Source organism: Ranitomeya imitator, chromosome 6 (assembly GCF_032444005.1).
Source record: "Ranitomeya imitator isolate aRanImi1 chromosome 6, aRanImi1.pri, whole genome shotgun sequence".
NCBI classification, from domain to species: Eukaryota; Metazoa; Chordata; class Amphibia; order Anura; family Dendrobatidae; genus Ranitomeya; species Ranitomeya imitator.
In genome coordinates this window covers 107,426,000-107,447,193 of record NC_091287.1, presented here as the reverse complement: position 1 = coordinate 107,447,193, position 21,194 = coordinate 107,426,000, and the positions used below count along the sequence as shown (strand labels likewise).

The window sequence follows — 21,194 nt, the reverse complement described above, 5'->3', positions numbered from 1 at the left end:
GTGGCACTAAAGGGTCTTTAGCTTTATTTAACCTATTAAATAAGTAAATAATAATAATTAAAAAAAATGATGTGGGGTCCCCCCCATTTTTTGATAACCATCCCAGGTAAAGCAGACAGCTGCAGGCATATATTATCAGGCTGGGAAGGTCCCTGGGTATTGGCCACTCCAGAAATGGCGCATGCACTAGATGTGCCAATTGTGGCACTTTGCCCCAGTGCGGTGGCAATCGGGTAATGGTTTATGGGGTTGATGACAGTGAACATTACACAGCTGACATCAACCCCATAAACTATTATCCCAATTTTCACGGCACCAGTGGAATCGGGAAAAGCCAGGGTGAAATGCCAGAATTAGCACATCTAATGGATGTGCCAATTCTGGGGGGTGAAAGTTGGTATTTTTAGGTTGGGAGGGCCCAATAGTGAGGGGAACCTTCCCATCCTCAGAACATAAGCCCCCAGCTGTCTGCTTTACCTTGGCTAATTATCAAAATTGGGGGGGGGACGTATTTTTTTTCTCCAAATTGCTCGATGTTGATCCAGAAAACTATGACGAGTGTCATGCGATTACAATGCGATTTTGCTCAACTAGCATCCCTATGACATGCATATGATATGCATATCCAATGCATTTTTTTAACATCATCTTTTCCAAACTGTAGATCTCTATGTAATTTAAAGCTAGTTTACAAACTAATAAAGCAATCTTACATACAGATATCGACAGGTCTATAGAATAGATATGTAGAATAAATAGATATCCTGTAAATATTTAATGTCACAAGCCTCCAACATAAAATAAACTAGCACCCTGTACTGTCTCATGTGGCACTAAAGGGTCTTTAGCTTTATTTAACCTATTAAATAAGTAAATAATAATAATTTAAAAAAATGATGTGGGGTCCCCCCCATTTTTTGATAACCATCCCAGGTAAAGCAGACAGCTGCAGGCATATATTATCAGGCTGGGAAGGTCCCTGGGTATTGGCCACTCCAGAAATGGCGCATGCCCTAGATGTGCCAATTGTGGCACTTTGCCCCAGTGCGGTGGCAATCGGGTAATGGTTTATGGGGTTGATGACAGTGAACATTACACAGCTGACATCAACCCCATAAACTATTATCCCAATTTTCACCGCACCAGTGGAATCGGGAAAAGCCAGGGTGAAATGTCAGAATTAGCACATCTAATGGATGTGCCAATTCTGGGGGGTGAAAGTTGGTATTTTTAGGTTGGGAGGGCCCAATAGTGAGGGGAACCTTCCCATCCTCAGAAGATAAGCCCCCAGCTGTCTGCTTTACCTTGGCTAATTATCAAAATTGGGGGGGGGACGTATTTTTTTCCTCCAAATTATTTATTTAATAATGCAAAAAACCCTTTAGTGCCCCACAGGAATGTGTATGGGGCTTGTGAAGACATCTATCTATTCGATCATCTAACTACTGTCTGCTTGTATCTATTATATTCTGAGAGTTCTAGCTGTGAATTTTTCTACTTGGCTAATGAAGTTTGCTGGTTCTTTTGAGATGTGTGCAAGAAAAAAAATGGACAGTATACGAATGGTCCATATGGTGTCCGTTTTTTTCTTGCATCCACTGACTTGCATTGGTGAGTCTCGTGCGATATACACAGTCATTTGCAGGATGCGATTTTTTTCTCATCCCGATTCCACCAGAGGAAAAAATTGCAGATCAGCACTGACTGATTGAATAACTTTGGTACAAGCGCTATCCAATTTTTTTTATCAGATTGCACTCATCTGATTTATACGCTGATGTGAGCGAGGCCTAACTCAATGACGGTGTAAAAGAAGACAGATTGGCTGATTAGGGATTACTAATGAAATTCAATAGCTTTTGACAATGATTTTACAATGAAGGCAATATTCACACAAAGTTTTATGGTGTAAGAAAATCTGTGCCATAAAGCCCAGGCTGACACTTGGATTTCTGCCACGATTTGCAGTTGGAAGAGCTGCGGATCCATGTGTAAATCTTTTTGCTCATTTCAAGCTTTTGGATTGGGTGAAAATTAAAAAAACAAAACCACCACAATAAAGACTCATGGGATTGCTATGTTTACACTGCCTGATTTTCGTTCCCCCAGCCTCCTGCAGACCCCCAGCCTCTTGCAGTGAGGTCTCGTCCTGTGTGACCACTGCAGGCAGTGATTGGCTAGAGTGGTCACATTGAGATAACACAACAAAGAATAGAAGAGCATTCCAGAGACAGGGTATACAGGGGCACACCCGGCATAGGGTCCTGTGAAGATTCAAATATTGAGGAATATGTCCCCCTCCGTCCAAAGCACCCAGAATCCACACTCTTACATCTTATGTCTTAGGATCGGTCATACATAACATATCATTGCTTACAACTGATATGGAAATACATTCACCAGTGCTGTAACTTTGGATCTGGATGTTTAAAGTCTGAAACACCTGAAGCCAAACCCAAGTTCCCCAACTTCACATTGTTGGGCATATTGACGTCTGGAAAAGCAGTGGTCAGATCCTTACTAAATGCGACCCCTGACCAACGATTCGCCTGGGGCTCTGCTGCCCGGTGCTTAGGATGGAGGCAGAGGAGGACAGCGTGTTCAGACCCCGGAGGAGGACCAGGCCAGAAGCCATGGAAGCACCAGGAAAAGAGCATTTTTTTGTGCTCGATTTCTTAATTTTAAAGTTTGCAAAGTGTGTGGTTTATTTTAAAGGAGTTGCAGACTTTGCTGTGGATTTAGGGGTCATTTACACCAAAATCCACTAAATTTTGAGACCCTTGCAGATTTTACCTTGCCTGTTAATAAATAATAATAATCTTTATTTTTATATAGCGCTAACATATTCCGCAGCGCTTTACAGTTTTGCACATTATCATCACTGTCCCTGTTGGGGCTCACAATCTAAATTGCCTATCAGTATATCTTTGGTATTTAGGAGGAAACCGGAGAAACCAGAGGAAACCCACGCAAACACGGAGAGAACATACAAACTCTTTGCAGATGTTGTCCTTGGTGGGATTTGAAACCAGGACTCCAGTGCTGCAAGGCTGCAGTGCTATCCACTGCGCCACCATGTTGCCTGTTGAACAAAATGGGGTAAAAATACACTAAATAAATCGACATGGTGCTGATTACAAGTCGTTTTTTCCAAACTGAGGAGATTTGGTACTATTGGCATATGCTGCAGATTTTGAACCCAGAAAATCCTGCAGAATATCTGCCCAGTGTGAGCATAACATAATAACATAACATAATAATGTGAACCCCTGCCTAAGGGCGCTTCACAAGGGAATGCTTTGATCAGTATTTTGCATCAATATTTACAATCCCAAAAAAACAGGAGTGGAACAGAAACAGAGAGAAGCATGATGGAAAGGTTTGTACCTCGTCTATGTTTTCGACATCTCTGATGTCTAAGGTCAAACATTAGACAAATAAAAACAACTTACCGTACTCACACTAGTATACACTGTGTGCAGAACTATTAGGCAAGTTGTATTTTACAGGATTATTTTAATATTGATGAACAACTATGTTCTCAATCAACCCAAAAGACTCGTAAATATCAAAGCTTAAAATTTTTGGAAGTTGGAGTGTTTTTTTTTTTAGATTTGGCTATCTTAGGAGGATATCTGTTTGTGCAGGTAACTATTACTGTGCAGAATTATAAGGCAACTTAATAAAAACAAAATATATTCCCATCTCACTTGTTTATTTTCACCAGGTAAACCAATATAACTGCACGAAATTTAGAAATAAACATTTCTGACATGCAAAAACAACCCCCCCCCCCAAAATTTGTGACCAATATAGCCACCTTTCTTTGTGATGACACTCAATAGCTTTCCATGCATAGATTCTGTCAGTTGCTTGATCTGTTTACGATCAACATTGCGTGCAGCAGCCACCACCGCCACCCAGACACTGTTCCGAGAGGTGTACTGTTTTCCCTCCCTGTAGATCTCACATTTTATGAGGGACCACAGGTTCTCTATGGAGATCAGATCAGGTGAACAAGGGGAACATGTCATTATTTCTTCTTCTTTGAGACCATTACTGGCCAGCCATGCTGTGGAGTAGTTGGAGGCATGTGATGGAGCATTGTCCTGCATGAAAATCATGTTTTTCTTGAATGATACCGACTTCTTCCTGTACCACTGCTTAAAGAAGTTGTCTTCCAGAAACTGGCAGTAGGTCTGGGAGTGGAGCTTCACTCCATCCTCAACCCGAAAAGGTCCCACAAGTTCATCTTTGATGATACCAGCCCATACCAGTACCCCACCTCCACCTTGCTGGCGTCTGAGTCTGAGTGGAGCTCTCTGCCCTTTACTGATCTAGCCTCTGGCCCATCCATCTGGCCCATCAAGAGTTACTCTCATTTCATCAGTCCATAAAACCTTTGAAAAGTCAGTCTTAAGATATTTCTTGGCCTAGTCTTGACATTTTATCTTTTGTTTCTTGTTCAAAGGTGGTCGTTTTTCAGCCTTCCTTACCTTGGCCATGTCCCTGAGTATCGCACACCTTGTGCTTTTTGTTACACCAGTAATGTTGCAGCTCTGAAATATGGCAAAACTGGTGGCAAATGTCATCTTGGCAGCTTCACACTTGATTTTCCTCAATTCATGGGCAGTTGTTTTGCGCCTTTTTTGCCCAATACTCTTCTTGCGACCCTGTTGGCTATTTGCTATGAAACGCTTGATTGTTTGGTGATCACGCTTCAAAAGTTTGGCAATTTCAAGCCTTCTGCATCCCTCTGCAAGACATCTCACAATTTTGGACTTTTCAGAGCCCGTCAAATCTCTCTTCTGACCCATTTTTCCAAAGGAAAGGAAGTTGCCTAATAATTAAGTACACCTTATATAGGGTTTTGATGTCATTAGACAACACCCCTCCTCATTACAGAGATGCACATCACCTGATTTACTTAATTGGTAGTTGGCTCTAAAGCCTGAACAGCTTGGAGTAGGACAACATGTATAAAAAGCATCATGTGATTAAAATACAACTTGCCTAATAATTCTGCACACAGTGTAGTACTAGAGGTTTCGCAGACACTATATGTTTGGCCATAAGTCACATACCTTTGGGGGTTTAAAGGGGTATTCAGGAGTAAATGTGATGTCAAGGAAAAATACACCCCCTTCATAGACGGAGCCGGGAGGACCCAGGATAGTAGATCTCCATTCATAGATATTGTCTCCTTTTGGACCAGCACTGATGGGGAAAAAAAATAATATATGTAAATATTAGGATCTATATAATCTGGTAGATTCATTTTTATTAATTAAAGCTTCTAAGTACAATCTACATAATTGTGAATTATTTGTTATCAGTTGATATTTCTGTGTGGTCTCCATTCTCATCTAGAAGGTTATAGACAGAGCAGATCTTCTCTTACAGCATGGCCTTTGTCCCATTCCTAGATTGTAATGCAGCACCATTTTCAATTCACAGAGGAAAAATAAAAAGAAAGCATATTGTATTACATAATTATATAATCCACACATCCCCTATGAATAGACATGCTGAAATCATGAAGTATTCAAGAATATATAAGGAGTGATAACTTATTAAAAAAAAAGTGCTAGTTCACTGAAAACAAGTCATCAGCTATCCACAAGATAAGTGATAACTTCTTGCTCGGTGGGGTTCCGGCTGATTGTCAGAATGGGGCACTTTTATCTCTATTGGAGAGCAGTCAGATGGCCGTATATCATATTGCAATGCTCGGACTGGCCGGCGGCTCTCCTGACTCAAGCGTGACAGCATGTATTTCTATGCAGCCAGGAAAGCCGACGGCCAGTTCGAGCATTGTGATGCGATAGTTATCTAATTGTGCCCTTAGATGAAGATGCGTTGAGCATGTACAACTCCTGCTTCATGCATTGTCTATGGGGCTGTTGAGCATTGCTCTTGGCTTTTTCCCCAACAGCCCCATAGAGAACGAATGGCATGACAGTCGGGCGTCCAACCTGCTGCTCCATTTTTCAATGGGGATAAAAATTCCCAACGCCGATCGATGAAGGTCTAGCAGGATCAATTACCCACCGATCCTGATAAAGAGGTTTTCCAGTGAAATCACTTAAGTAAGCCCTGGCTAACTCTGCCACATTGTACAGAGGCTGTGGTCACCGAAATCACTCTCAGTCTAGACACATAAGTAGATAATAAATCTTCGCGTTTAGAGACATATGGAAACACATGAAGGCACAGAAAGATCCATGCTGCCATTTAATAATGAATATAGAATTTTCGGCAAAATCTTTTTTTTTACTCACTTATTCCATTGATGAACAGCGCTTTACAGACATCATCTTCGCTGTCCCTTTTGGGGCTCACAATGTAAATTCCCTATCTTGGTCTTTGGAGTGTGGGAAGAAACCCACGATAACAAGGAGAGGACTTGCAAACTGCCTGCAGATATTGTCCTTGGTGGTATTTGTACCCAGGACCCCAGCACTGCAAAACAACAGTGCTAACCACTGAGCCACTTCTTCTAAGTATGCCAAGGAAATCTCAAGTCTGCCACAAACCTGAAACCCAAGACTTGCAGTAACGACACAACTCGGGCAATGCTGCACTGAAGATTCAGTTTCAGGAGAAATATAGAGAGAATTGACAGAGAACATGTAAGAAAAATCCAACAGGAAACCAATGGCCCAAAGAAAGTGCTACTTATGAGTACAAGCAAAGGAAACATTCATTATCTGTACTTAAAGGGTATTCCTATATTACATTGTTGGATCGGTGAGCTCCAAAGCTAAAATCATACATAGTTGTAAATACACCCAAAAAAGTATCACTCCTCACTCCTCTCATTCCCGTTCTCACCTTACTAACTTACTTATTATTCACGTCGTCCTCCAGTAGCTCTTTTTTGGTGGCTGAACATGTGCAGTGCCATCTCCATATTTTTTAATTCATTCATTGTCTCTCTGGCAGATAAATCACACACGCGCTTTAATGTTTCTTCAGTTCAGGGCCTACACATACAGAGAGGAGCTCATTTCTGCAGTGCATTCGCGCTTCCTGGCTCCAATTCATTAACACCGCCATTATGTATGCCAGTCTAAACGATGGGCATACAGAAATAACACGCACTGAATACAGTAAAAGGCGCCCGCCACTTAGTGAATTTGGTGCATTGTATCAATCGTATGCATCTCGCTAGAAATGTTACTCCAGTCAGAACCTGAAGTAACGGTTTGGGTGTAAGAAACGCCACCAAGTTTATTTAATTTGTTGGGAGGGCATTTGATATGTACCCCCCCCCCCCCACACACACTTCGGCAAAGCTGTTGGAAAGTGGTGTGAAAATAGCAAAAATGTTGTGACTTTGCAAACTACGCAACATGAGATCAGGAATAACAGCAGGACAGATCCAATAGCAACAGGAGGGTCCAATAACCTGTGGGGGCATCTTTTGGAGCCTGATGAGTTACATTAGCACAAATGAGTAACCTTCTGTACATTATTATTTGATCCCATTCTGATTTTCGGAATAACCCTCTAAGGACAAGTTCTCACATAGCAACCATCCTAAAAAGTAAAAAAACAAACGCTACATACTTACCTTCCGCTGTCTGTCCTCGGCGCTCTGCTTCTCTGGTCTGGCTGTGAGCGTCGGTCAGCCAGAAAGCAGAGCGGTGACGTCACCGCTCTGCTTTCCGGCTGACCGACGCTCACAGCTAGAGCAGGAGGAGAGCAGAGCACAGCGCTGGAGGACAGACAGCGGTAGGTAAGTATGTAGTGTTTGTTTTTTTACTTTTAGGATGGTAACCAGGGTAAACATCGGGTTACTAAGCGCGGCCCTGCGCTTAGTTACCCGATGTTTACCCTGGTTACCAGCGAAGACATCGCTGAATCGGTGTCACACACGCCGATTCAGCGATGTCTGCGGGGAGTCCAGCGACGAAATAAAGTTCTGGACTTTCTTCCCCGACCAGCGATCTCCCAGCAGGGGCCTGATCGCTGCTGCCTGTCACACTGGACGATATCGCTAGCGAGGACGCTGCAACGTCACGGATCGCTAGCGATATCGTCTAGTGTGACAGTACCTTAAGCCACTCCAAAGGCTTAATTTTGTTATTCTTAAACCATTCAGAGGTGGACTTCCTGGTGAGTTTTGGATCATTGTCCTGCTGCATAACCCAAGTGCACTTCAGCTTGATGTCACAAACAGATAGCCGGACATTCTCCTTCAGGAATTTTTGGTAGGCAGCAGAATTCATGGTTCCATTTACCACAGGAAGTCTTCTAGATCCTGAGACCGAAAACAGCCTTAGACCATCACACAACCACCACATGTTACTGTTGGTATGATGTTGCTTTTCTGAAATGTTGTGTTACTTCTACCCCAGATGTAATGGGATATATACCTTCTAAAAAATGCAACTTTTGTCTCGTCAGTCCACAGAAAAGTCTTGGAGATCAGCAAGATGTTTTCTGGCAAAAATTCCAACAACCCTTATGTTATTATTGCTCAGCAGTGGCTTTCGTCATTTAACTCTGCAATGCAGGCCATTTTTGTCCAGTCTCTTTCTTGTTATGGAGTCATGAACATTGACCTTAACTGAGGCAAGTGAGGGCTGTAGTTCTTTGGATGCTGTTGTGGGATCTTTTGTGACCTCTTGGATAAGTCGTTGTTACGCTCTTGGGGGTAATTTTGGTTGGCCGGCCACTCCTGGAAAGGTTCACCAATGTTCAATGTTTAGCCATATGTAGATAATAGCTCTGACTGTGGTTCGCTGGAGTCCCAAAAATTTAGAAATGTCTTTATAACCTTTTACAGACTGATAGATCTCAATTACTTTGCTTCTTATTTGTTCCAGAATTGTTTTGGATTGCAGCATGATGATTGGCTTTTGAGGATCTTTTGGTATACTTTACTTTGGCAGGTCCTATTTAAGTGATTTCTTGATTGAAAACAGATGTGGCAGTAATCAGGCCTGGGTATGGCTAGGGACTTTGAACTCCGCTTCCCAAACATGTGATAACTTAACTGTGGTTTATGCTTTAAGGGGTGGCGGGGCAATCACTTTTTCACACTGGGCCCTGTAGGTTTGGATTTCTTTTTCCCTTTAATAATAAAGACCTTCATTTAAAAACTGCATTTTGTGTTTAATTGTGTTATATTTGTCTAATTATATTTGTCTAATACTTAAATTTGTTTGGTGATCTGAAAAATTTAAGTGCGACAAACATGAAAAAAAAAGGAAATCAAGAAGAGGGCAAACACTTTTTCACACAACTGTATACACAGACTAGAAATGGGTAAACGCATGTATATTATAATTTCAATAATAACAACTATTTCTTTTCAGCAGTCGACCACAGAAGCTACAACACAAATGCTGAATTCTGACCTCCAGAACATAACCTTAAGGCTATGTGCACACGTTGCAGATTATTTGCGGTTTTCTAGCGTTTTTGCGCTATAAAAACGCTATAAAACTGCAAATAATCTGCATACATTAAGCATCCTACCATTGTTAATGAAATCCGCAATTTCTGTGCACATGATGTGCGTTTTTCCGCATGAAAAACGCATTGCGGAAAAATAATGAACCTGCTCATTAATTTTGCGGTTTTTTCGCGCTTTTCCCACTGTCTAATGCATTGGGAAATGTCCGGAAAAAAACGCATCAAAACCGCGCCAAAAACGCGCAAAAAAACGCATGCGGATTTCATGCAGAAATCTCACAGAAATGTCCGGATTTTCACAGGAATTTTCTGCATGAATTCCTGAACGTGTGCACATAGCCTTAAGAGTAACATTTATTTATTTGTGTTCAGAAATCAATAGTACACATGAAAATAAAAAACAACGTGGCAATTTGTCTTAGAGAAATCAGTTTCTTTCGCCTTCATTTTCAAGATCCTGAATTCAAGCGTGACATCTGTTATTAGTGAGTACAGATTTTCCCATAACTGAGATAGAAGATGGCAGTTGGTGCTCATAAAGTTCTTTGGAGAATTGTAAATGTTATTTCATGAGAATTTGCAGCAGAATGCATGTGTCTTCTTCTAGCTAATCCTTCCTCAATAGAATTTTAAAAGCAACAACTCTCATCTCCTATCTACTGACTTCAACAAATATTTAATACATTTTACCCATGAATTGAAAATTAAACATCAATCCAGGAGGTGAAAGAAGCACATTTTTCTGATAAGACAAAATACAAAAGTTGCTTATTTTTATCCGTACTATTAATTTATGCAATCAAAATGAAAATGACACTCTTTAAATACTGTATATGCCTTCACACTAAATTTTTTATTGCTCATTTACTTTTGAAAGGCGAAAGTTAAGCAACTTTCTAAAAGATCTTCATTAAAATTGTTCTACCATTTAGCGGCTGCATACTGTCTGCAATTCCTATATCTATAGCTTAGGGCCTTGCAAAGGTACACATTTTGTGTTGAAATCAGTCAGCGCTCCTGCTTAGATCTGTCATCTGCTCTCACAGTGTTAAAGATAGCAGCAGGGAATGGGAGGTAGTTATACACAGATATCCAGAGTATGGAGAGGGGAGAAAGTATCTACTGTCTCAGGAAGGATAAGGAAGAAAGCATATGAAGAAGAAATAAGTGCAGGATAGAATCTGTCCTGATACAGGACGTAATGAAGGCACCAACAACCTAGACATACACAGACCTCACATAGAGGTTATATTTCTGGGAACTGTACACCTACAAGAGAAATTGGAAACTTGGATCAGGCTATAAAATGCATAGCAGGGAGCTTTGAAATTGCATGAAAGAAAGATTCTAGACTGAAACTTTACATTTAGTTAGTAAAATATTTATTTATTCTGAGTCAAATATGTGTATAGCTTTTAAATAATAAAACAGTATAATGTACTGAAAAAGTGAATGTTACCAAAACCTAAGATAGTAACGCAAGTAAACCAAGTACAAGAACTTTGATATTCTATTATTTTTGCATTAATTGCATTACCAGGCAGAACACTTTATAGCCAATACAAAAAAAGGACTTATTATTACATTGCAAGCTGAAAATCAAGAATACAGCCATGCAGTTCATAGGCAAACAATAAAAAAGGCTTTAAAAAACAAACTCTGTAATAAACAGGTAAGCTCAGCAAAGCCGAGTGTTTATGGGGATGGAGGGGAGATGGCTGTCGGTTAAGTACACATCCAGTCAACTACTATTTGTTTTTGTGTGTGGCCGGTCTAACATGCACACACGTCGTACAGTCACTTAGTATGGCTACCAGGAATTTTAGGTTTATGATATCCAAGACGAACGAGGATAAGCAGGTGGCTATCTCCAGGGTCACATAAGTGAGTCACGCTGATTTCTAGACCAATCGTGGATACTAATGGAGATGTGTCACTTTGTCGTGTAACTTGCACCAAAACGTAGACACAATTTTAATTTTTTTATACATTTATCATGCAATTTGGTCAAAAATAAAATGTTTTAGATGTATTTGACACATTTGAAAATGGAGTGCAGCTTAAGTGAGAATGTACGGTAACTAAAAATGTGACAATTTGCACAAAATTTTTGGTGCAAAAAAAAAAAGAAGAAGAGAGGCATAATCTAAGTCAACGAACAAATGATGTGACATTAAGGCCCACAAAACGATGAACCTCCGTTGAACCTGCCTATCATCTAATGTAATCAAACAAAAAAGATTCAGCAACAGACATCAAAAATCAGGATGAGTGGACGTTACAAACTTCATTTTATTACAATGCCTTTAAAAACTGTTAAAATAGTGAATGAGGGATTACGCGTTTCGGACAGTGTTCTTAATCATAACCACGGTGATAAATTTGGAGCACTTTACGACTGTCTAGTTTACTCTGCTATATATATTAGACACGATTAATAAATCTGCTGTTCTGTTCTCAAAGTTGAAATAAAAGTACAATGATATTGGAGCAATTATAGATAAGAATGCCTACGAGCAGAACAGGGACTGCTGACGTATTGCTTGAGAAATTCAGATCCACAAACAGAAACTTTAAGTACTTGTGGTCGTGAGACAAACAATGGAGCTGCACCGGCTATCCGAGACACTGTACAAATTGAGAATGCTGGCAGGTATGGTCAAAAAGAGTAATGGCTGAAGCATAAAGAAAAGAACAACAGGTACGGTAAATCTGTCAGGATGGTTATCTTGGGTGCAAGTATGTTCATCTTCACAAAATGTCGACCCTCAACTTCCAGGGGGACTCTTTCAATGTACAATGTGGACTGAACGCAAAATGCTCTAAGTTGGCAGATAAAATTAAACAACCAAAATCTTTTCTAAAATATAGAGAATAAAAAGAAAGTCTCCTTCAATCACATGTCAATGTTTCTGGTACATGTGCGTTCAGTGTATTCTACTGACGTATTCTACGTGGCTACTCATTTGTTCCATGCCCTAGTTTGTTCCGATTTGCATAAGTGAATGGGTCAACGAAAGAAATAAAAATAGTCAGCATATCAGATGTCATCTGAGTTGTATCGGTGTGTTTCCTAGTTTTCAATGGAACCGGCTTGGAAAAAGCTCCATCAGGTTTTTTGTAAGCATACAATAAAAAACAGACGACATGATTAATGCTAAAAAGGAGGGGGAAAAAACTCACTGGTGTATGAATTTGGGCACACTGGTGTTATGACCTGGTGGTTAGGAGCACCCGGAATGACCTGATAGTTAAACCTCATACAGGACGAGCTCTGGGATGTGGGAGCTCTGCTGACCGCAAGCCCTAATCCTATCACACACACTAAAAATAGCCGTGGAGGGGGCGTGGCCTGAACGTCCATGTGAGCGGACGTGTGACAGAGCGCTCCCGCTGCTAACGCTCAATTTATCCTTATAAGCCGCAGCTGAGCGGCGATTCAAGGCGCTTACCGGCTGCAGGAAAGTCCCGGGAGTGCGGCGGTGAATAGAGGCGGCCTCGAGGTCAATAAATATGACCAGGAGGAGGCAAAGAGATGCAGGAGCCGGCGAGGCTGGGATCAGCCAAGATGGCGCCGACGCCAGAGAGAAGGCGGAGAAGGACAACGCGGCATGCCAGAAGAGAATGTCGGCGGCGGCAAAGCTCCAGCAGTTTGCTAGAGTGGAGGCCGCAGGGAACACAGGAAAAGCAGAGGAGGATGCCGGAGCAGACACAGACACAGAAGGAGAGGAGGAAAGCCCAGCAGAGGAGCAGGAGGTACAACAGGGGAGCAGGGATGGTGACATGGCGGTGGTAGTAGGGGGATCTGAAGATAAGGAGTCAGGAGCAGAGCCCACCCTTAGAGATGTCTTTGCACTGGTATCATCCTGCAAACAATCCCTGACCCAGCAGATACAGGAGGTCAAGGGGGATACAGCCCAGATAAATGCAGCCCTGCAGAAGATTGACAAACGTGTGGGGGCTGTGGAGGAAAGAGTGAGCACGGCAGAAGACCATATAGTGCAGCTGCAGAAAGCGGAGAGGAAGTTTACTCAGGCAATATCGGAGCTGGCTGCAAAAAATGAGGATCTGGAGAACAGGTCCAGAAGAAATAACATTCGTATAGTGGGTGTCCCTGAAAAAATTGAGGGGAGGAATCCCACGGAGTATATTGAAAGCTGGCTCCTTGAGACCTTTGGTGATGCAGCACTGACAAAAGTATTTGCGGTAGAAAGAGCCCACAGGGTCCCACCGAAACCACCTGTCCCTGGAGCAAATCCCCGTACCATGCTTGCCAAAATCCTAAACTACAGAGACAGAGACATTATCCTGAGGAAAGCTAGAGGCATGACGGATCTGACAATTGGAGGTCAAAGAGTTGCTATTTACCCTGACTATTCCGCCCTGGTACAGAAACAACGGATGATGTTCACGGGTATCAAGAGACGGCTGAGAGAACTGGGAGTGCAATACTCCATGATGTTTCCGGCACGACTGAGAGTGGTAGCGCTGGATAAGATTCATTTTTTCCAGACGCCGGAGGACGCTACCCAGTGGATAGATCTTAATGCTAAAAAGCTTAAAGGAAAAGGAGATTGAAAATGTGGGGTGGGTTAGTCGGGAGGTATTTTAATTCTTTCAAAAAGGGGAAAAAGAGATGGACTGACAGTACACTGGTAATTGAAATGTGAAGGTTGGAGGGTGGAGCTGGGTATTATTCAGGGAATGTACTGGGTGTGCTGATGCGGCGGAGAAGTACGAGGGAGGAAGGGTGTGCAGCGTACTAAAAGTTTATTTAGTTTCTTGCAGTTGTAATTTAATACAGGTTGAATTATATTGTTCTTCTAAGAATTGCGCCGAATTCTGTTATAAACGGTAGCGGGAGGCGGAAGGAGAAGGTTACGTTAACAAGAGTGTTCGCAATGGGTGATGGTGCCCCACTCTTGATAAGAGGCAGAATGTATAGTATTGGGGGGTGTGGGGGAGGGGGGGTAGGGGTAAGGGTGGGGAGGGAAGTTAGACAGCTCAGAACGGGGAGTAAAGACATAACTAAAGATGATGAGTCACATAATAGGGGACCGCTTTAAGATTTTGAGTTGGAATGTGAGAGGTCTGGCGGATAAATCTAGGAGAGCTGCGAGCTTGCAGTATGCGAAGGATCAGCGGGCTTCTATGATATGCTTGCTAGAGACGCACTTGATACAGGAGAAAGTGGACGTACTGAATAGACGTTGGATACAGAAAGGGTATCACTCTACCTTTTCGACGTACTCAAGAGGTGTGTCAGTGTTGGTGCCGGTGGGAGTGCAGTATGAAGAGGTGAAAGTATGCGTGGATGCTGAGGGTCAGTATGTGGTGATACAATGTATATTGTATGGAGTGAGATTGTGTGTGGCGGCAATGTATATTCCACCTCCATATTCAAGTAAGAAGATCAGGGAGGTGTTGGAGAGGGTGGAACGATGGGAACCACTACCACTCTTAATTATTGGGGATTTGAACAATATCTGTGATGACTTTTGGGATAAAAATAAGAACACCCAGAACAGGTCGGAGGGGCACACTACAACATTTGGTACCTATGTGCGTGAAATAGGCATGATTGATCTATGGAGAGTTAGACATGTTGGGGAGAGAGGATACTCGTGCTACTCGCCGGCTCATGCTACGCTATCCAGAATTGATATGGCGCTGGGTAACCGCCTGTTGGACACAATGGTGGGAGAGGTGCGTTATCTGCCGAGGGCCCTTTCGGATCACAGTCCAATTGAGGTGGAGGTTAGGTTGTTGGGGACACGGACCGCAAGTGGGAGAGAATGGAAGATCCATCCTAACTGGTTACAGAGTATTGATTTGGACGGTATAGGGAAGGAGGTGACGGAATTCTTTGCTTTAAATGATGGGAGTACAGATGCTCTAACTGTTTGGGATGCAATGAAAGCGTACCTGAGAGGGTTACTATTTAGAGACATTAGTAGGTGTAAGAGGAGGACAAGGGAGGCGGAGAGAGTGGCGATGGAGGAGCTGAAAGCCGCAGAGGACGAGATGGTAGTGCTGGGGACTTCTGAGGCAGAGAAAAGGTTGAGAACAGCGCAAAATTGTATGGAAAAGATTCTGCTGGGAAAAGCTGAAAGGAAGCGGGAGTTTCAGAGGGTGGCTTATTTTCAGGAGGGAGAAACAGTGGGACACATGCTATCGGTGGTAGCCGCGGCTCAGCGTGGTACCTCGTATGTACATTCGTTGGTTTCAGATGGGGGGAGCAGGGTATCTGAAACACCTGAAATTATAAAGGTCTTTGCGGACTTTTACGCGGACTTATATTCCTCCAGGGTCAATGAGTCAGCCGGAGATACGGAGACTTTCCTTGAGAGTCTGGGTCTTCCGAAATTGAGTGAGGAGGATGGGGTGAGCCTCGATGCCCCTATCACCGAGGAGGAACTGAGTCGGGCGCTGAAGTCTATGGCTAATGGGAAGGCACCTGGGGTTGATGGGTTACCAGCCGAAATCTATAAAAGTTTGGAGGAAGTGCTGATTCCCAGATTAAAGTTAGTACTGGAGGAGGCTGGATGCCAAGGGTATCTCCCAGCATCTATGAGGGAGGCTATTATAGTGGTTATTCCGAAGGAGGATAAGGATCTGGGGAAGCCTGAGTCATATCGACCAATCTCTCTGTTAACCATCGATGTCAAACTCTTGGCCAAGGTGTTAGCTACCCGTTTGTCCAGCGTCATTGCTAGCCTTGTACATCCGGATCAGTCTGGTTTTATGCCTGACAGGTCTACAGCGGTTAATCTGCGGAGGCTGCATATGAACCTACAGCTGAAGTCTGACAACTGTGGCCGAAGGGTTATTGCATCCTTGGATGCCCATAAGGCGTTTGACAGTGTGGAGTGGGGATATCTCTGGCGGGTGTTGAAGTGTATGGGTATTGGTCCGCAATTTGTGGCATGGACTCAACTGTTATATTCACTACCAACAGCTAGAATTAGAGTGAATGGGGAACTTTCTCAGCCTATAAAGTTGGCCAGAGGTACGAGGCAGGGTTGCCCACTGTCGCCCCTTCTGTTTGCCTTAGCTGTGGAGCCACTGGCCGCTAAGATCCGACAATCAGATGAGGTTCCTGGGTTCAGATATGGGAGTGTTGAGGAGAAGATCGCGTTATATGCAGATGACATCTTACTGTTCCTGGCGGACCCGGATGAAGCCTTGAATGGGGCTATCGAGATCATTGGGAAATTTGGAGCCTTGTCGGGATTGAGGATAAATTGGGATAAATCGGTCCTCTTCGAGGTGGATGGGGTGGAGGAGAGCAGAAGTGAGCCATTGGGAGAGGGGCGGCTTAAGGTGGCATCCCTTTTCAAATACCTGGGAATATGGATCTCGATGCCAGTTACAGAGTTTTTGTATAGGAATTTGACTCCTCTCATGGGCGCCCTTAAAGCAAAAGTGGATGCGTGGAATAAATTACACCTATCGGTGGTGGGTAGGGTTAATCTCATTAAAATGGTTCTGATGCCCAAATTACTTTACGTCCTACATAATGCGCCAGTTTGGATTCCACGTGGGAAATTCCGGCAGATTAATGCTCTTTTTAGAAGCCTGATATGGGGGAGGCGGTACCCACGTATTCGCCTGGAGACGCTTCAGCGACCCAAGGAAGATGGAGGATTGGCTTTACCCAATCCTGAGTTATATTTTCTTGCAGCCCAGAGCCAGCATTTGAAGGGCTGGGCGCGGGGAGCGTCTACCAGTGCGGTACAACACTTGATGGAGAGGGTGACAAACCGAAGACCGGTGGCGCAGTGTCTGGAGGATGGCTCCTTGGGAGTATTGGGGAAATTATACCCAACTATGTTTTTGATACATAAATTATGGACCAGACTGCGACATATTCGGGGGGTTACGGGGCTGACTAAATTTACACCGATATGGCTTAATAATAATTTGGTTGAGTTTGCGGCTCTTGGAGTGCTGGCGGAGTGGCAGGCCAAAGGAATCCACTTGGTGGCTCAGATAATTCAACAACAAGGATTAAAGTCCTTTTCGCAGCTGCAGGGGGAGTTTGGATTGAGACCGACTGGGGAGTATCAATATGCTCAGATGAAACATGCCTTTAAAGCGCAAAACAAGGGCGGTGGTATTGAGATCCAGGAGGACATAGTTCTGGAATACGTATGTGGGGAAGGGTCCACAAGGGGAGTCATTACCACCCTTTATAAGGACCTTCTACATGCATATTTACTAGACTTCCCTCTAAAAGCGAGAGCGAAATGGGAAAGAGATTTAGGCCCAATGGAGGATGAAACCTGGGAGTCGGTGTTGGAGTGGGTTCCACGAGTGTCACTGAGCGAGCCGTATAGACTATCGCAGCTGTACATCTTGCACAGAGTCTATAAATCACCGGAAGTGTTGCACAGAGCGGGGTTGCGTGCTGACTCTGAATGCCCGAGATGTAAGACTGAGAATGCAGGAATATACCACATGATGTGGACATGTCCAAGACTGGTTGCTTTCTGGTTGGTGGTAATGAGCCGTGTGGAAGGGGCGTATAAATGCAGAGTGCCGAGAGATCCGATAGTGTGTATACTGGGACATGTAGAGGAAATTAGAGTGGATAACACCTGGAAGATAGCAATAGCTAGGCTATTATATATGGCAAGGAAGGTAATAGCAAGGAACTGGATCAAGGATGAGCCGCCTACAAGGGGTGAATTCCTGAAATATGTTAAACATGGTCTCAATTTGGAAAAGGGGGTATACAAAAGACGTGGGAAAATAGAAACGTTTGATAAAATGTGGTCTCCGTGGCTCGAGCTGGGATAGTAGGTATGGGAAATGGGAGGATGAGGGCCTCTGAAAGGAAGAGAGTGCTAAAGAACAAGCGGACATAAGTGATTCAAATGGCTCAAAGAGCCATCAATACTGGTAACAAAGTATAACTGGGTATGAGCTGTCAGGGGAGGGGGAGGTTTGGGTTTTGTTGGGATTGTTGGGGGTTTGGAAAATGTAAAAATTTTGTAATATACTGGAAAATGCATAAATTGTATTGTTCATATTCGCTTTCAATAAAAATCTATTTAAAAAAAAAAAAAAAAAAAAAAATAGCCGTGGAGCGCTCCTGACGCTCCCTAAGCGCCTCGTCACAGCCTAAGATCTAGCTAGCCCTAGAGATAGAAAATAAAGCCTACCTTGCCTCAGAGAAATTCCTCAAAGGTAAAGGAAGCCCCCCACATATATTGACTGTGAGTAAAGATGGAAGTCACAAACGCAGAGATGAAACAGGTTTCAGTAAAGGGAGGCCAGACTTACTAAATAGACAGAGGATAGGAAAGGTAACTTTGCGATCAGCACAAAAACCTACAAAAGACCACGCAGAGTGTGCAAAAAAGATCTCCGCACCGACTCACGGTGCGGAGGGGCCACTCTGCATCCCAGAGCTTCCAGCTAGCAAGGCAAAATCATGATAACCAGCTGGACAAGAAAGCAATGAACAAATAATGACTATCAGGAACTTAGCTTCTGCAGGAGAAGGCAGGTCACCAGAGAGATCCAGGAGCGAACTGAACCAATGCAAAAACATTGCCAGCTGGCATGGAGTAACGATCTGAGAGGAGTTAAATAGAGCAGCCAACCAAAGGATAACCCACGTCACCTGTGTAAGGAACCTCAGAAGCAGCAGCTTCACTCATAGCCACCAGAGGGAGCCCATAGACAGAACTCGCCGAAGTACCATTCACGACCACAGGAGGGAGTTTGACAACAGAATTCACAACACACTGGTAATAAGAAGGCTGGCCCAAAACTTGCAGTGCAGAAATAATGCAGTACTTTACCACTTTACAGTACTTTACCAATAGTCCCTATTCGTATAATAATGCCCATAATTCCATGCCCGAGCCCACAAATATGGCTCCACTTCCACTGGTGTAGACAAGGCCCAGAGTACTGGACCAATAAGTGCATGGGAGAAGTCTGTGCAATATAGGTGATAGCAGGAGATGTGTAACTCATATCATTATTTCAATGAAGCAATGCTCCCAGGGGTAACCTTCACCACCCGGTGGCTGGCCTGGGGGTGACCTTCACTACCCGATGCCTGGCCTGTGGTGACCTTCATCACCTGGTGCCTGGTCTGGGGTTCAACATCCAATGGCTGGCCTGGGGTGACCTTCACCCTCTCGGTGGCTGGCCTGAGATGACCTTTGGCCCTCCCGGTGGCTGGCCTGGGGCAACCTTCACCACCCGATGCCTGGCCTGTGGTGATCTTTGTCACCAAGTGCCTGGTCTGGGGTGACCTTCAACATCCGGTGGCTGGCCTGGGGTGACCTTCAACATCTGGTGGCTGGCCTGGGTTGACCTTCACTCTCGGTGGCTGGCCTGGGATGACCTTTGCCCCTTCCCGGTGGCTGGCCTGGGGTGACCTTTGCCCCCTCCCAGTGGCTAGCCTGGTGGATGCCAGTGCAACGCCTCATTGTGCATCTGTTGTGCCCACTGTACGGTGGTGATGGAGACTTATTGATTGCTGCAGTTTTTCTCCAATTTGTGCTGAAGATAGTGAAGGAGTTCTGTGGATGTATGGACTTATGCATGAGCCAAAGGGAACCTGACTGAAATATAAAATCAATTCGGCCTCATTATAAAATCTAGTAAACCATTTCTCTGAAGAGAAACCGTTATAGTGGTCAAGGTGGTACTGTAGATGGGATTCCCTAGGGCCAAATCCATATTCAAGAGCTGAACTATACAGTGGTTTTCTTTTTATAAAAAGTATCCAATACCACTAAAAAAAAAAAAGATAAGGGAAATGGCGTCTGACTGATAGTACCATATAAATGAAGATTGAACATAAGTCATATTTAATTATACTCCTCTAATATATTTGGGCTTCTTCTGTGATTTATCAGGATCCCCCAGTATCTAATGTAAGAAGAATATTGCCCTCCTCACCCACTGGAGGTCAATCTAATCCCCTGTTCACACTGCATTTCTGCAGACCATGTTTTTGTACCCGTTTGCACAAATGGATATTTAAAAAAAAAACAAAAAAAAAAACACAAATTGTGTTCATTTGAATTCAGTTCATATCATTACAGTCTGTAGCCACGTCAGGGGTTTGTCTGAATCCTGCTTTTAGGGTAATTCTGGGGTGGAACCCCAGAGTGCACTGCACAAACACAGTCTGAACTGGGCCCAGTAGAGTAAGATTACTTAACAATGGAATTTGTTTTGTAGGTACAAAAAGAGAGTATTCGCCAACCTTGATGAATATTGGGCAAACACGTCAATTTCCATGGGGCCAGCGCCCATCTGATAAGAAAGTATGGGAATTTTTTAATTTACACTCCTGATCCTTTTGTACTCGCTGGAGATAAGCTGTCGCTGCCTTACTGATCACACATTCATAGCCAACCAAGAGTTTGTATACGGGGTTTAGCAGAAATCGCTCGCGGCCGAACGCCATCTAATGTCTAGGGCCAGCCATAACGAGCCCCGGCTGAGATCTACATGGTTATAAGCAATGCACGGAAAAAGATAAAATCATTACACGATACAAGATGCAATGCACCATAAGAGTGAAATGTTATCTTCTCAAAGTTCTTGTTCCATTCAGACCATATCTATTCTCATCTTCCCAGGATAAAAACACTGATACCCAATGAATAGTGAACACCACCAATGAGTGATCAGTGGGAGATCCTCTTAAGAAAATCCACTTATCTATCTATGTAATCGTCTAAGGGGTACTTCCGTCTGTTTGTCTGTCTGTAATGGAAATCCTGCGTCGCTGA

General features: G+C 43.4%; 1 protein-coding gene across 1 annotated transcript in view; it reads right to left on the bottom strand.

The window, feature by feature from the left end:
- Positions 1-21,194, bottom strand: part of LOC138642072 (ubiquitin-conjugating enzyme E2 E1) — a 63,665-nt gene that overhangs the window by 25,029 nt on the left and 17,442 nt on the right. The window contains exon 3 of the mRNA XM_069729988.1: positions 5,085-5,217. Within this exon, the coding sequence (XP_069586089.1) occupies positions 5,085-5,217 (133 nt within the window). The remainder of the gene's footprint in view (positions 1-5,084; positions 5,218-21,194) is intronic.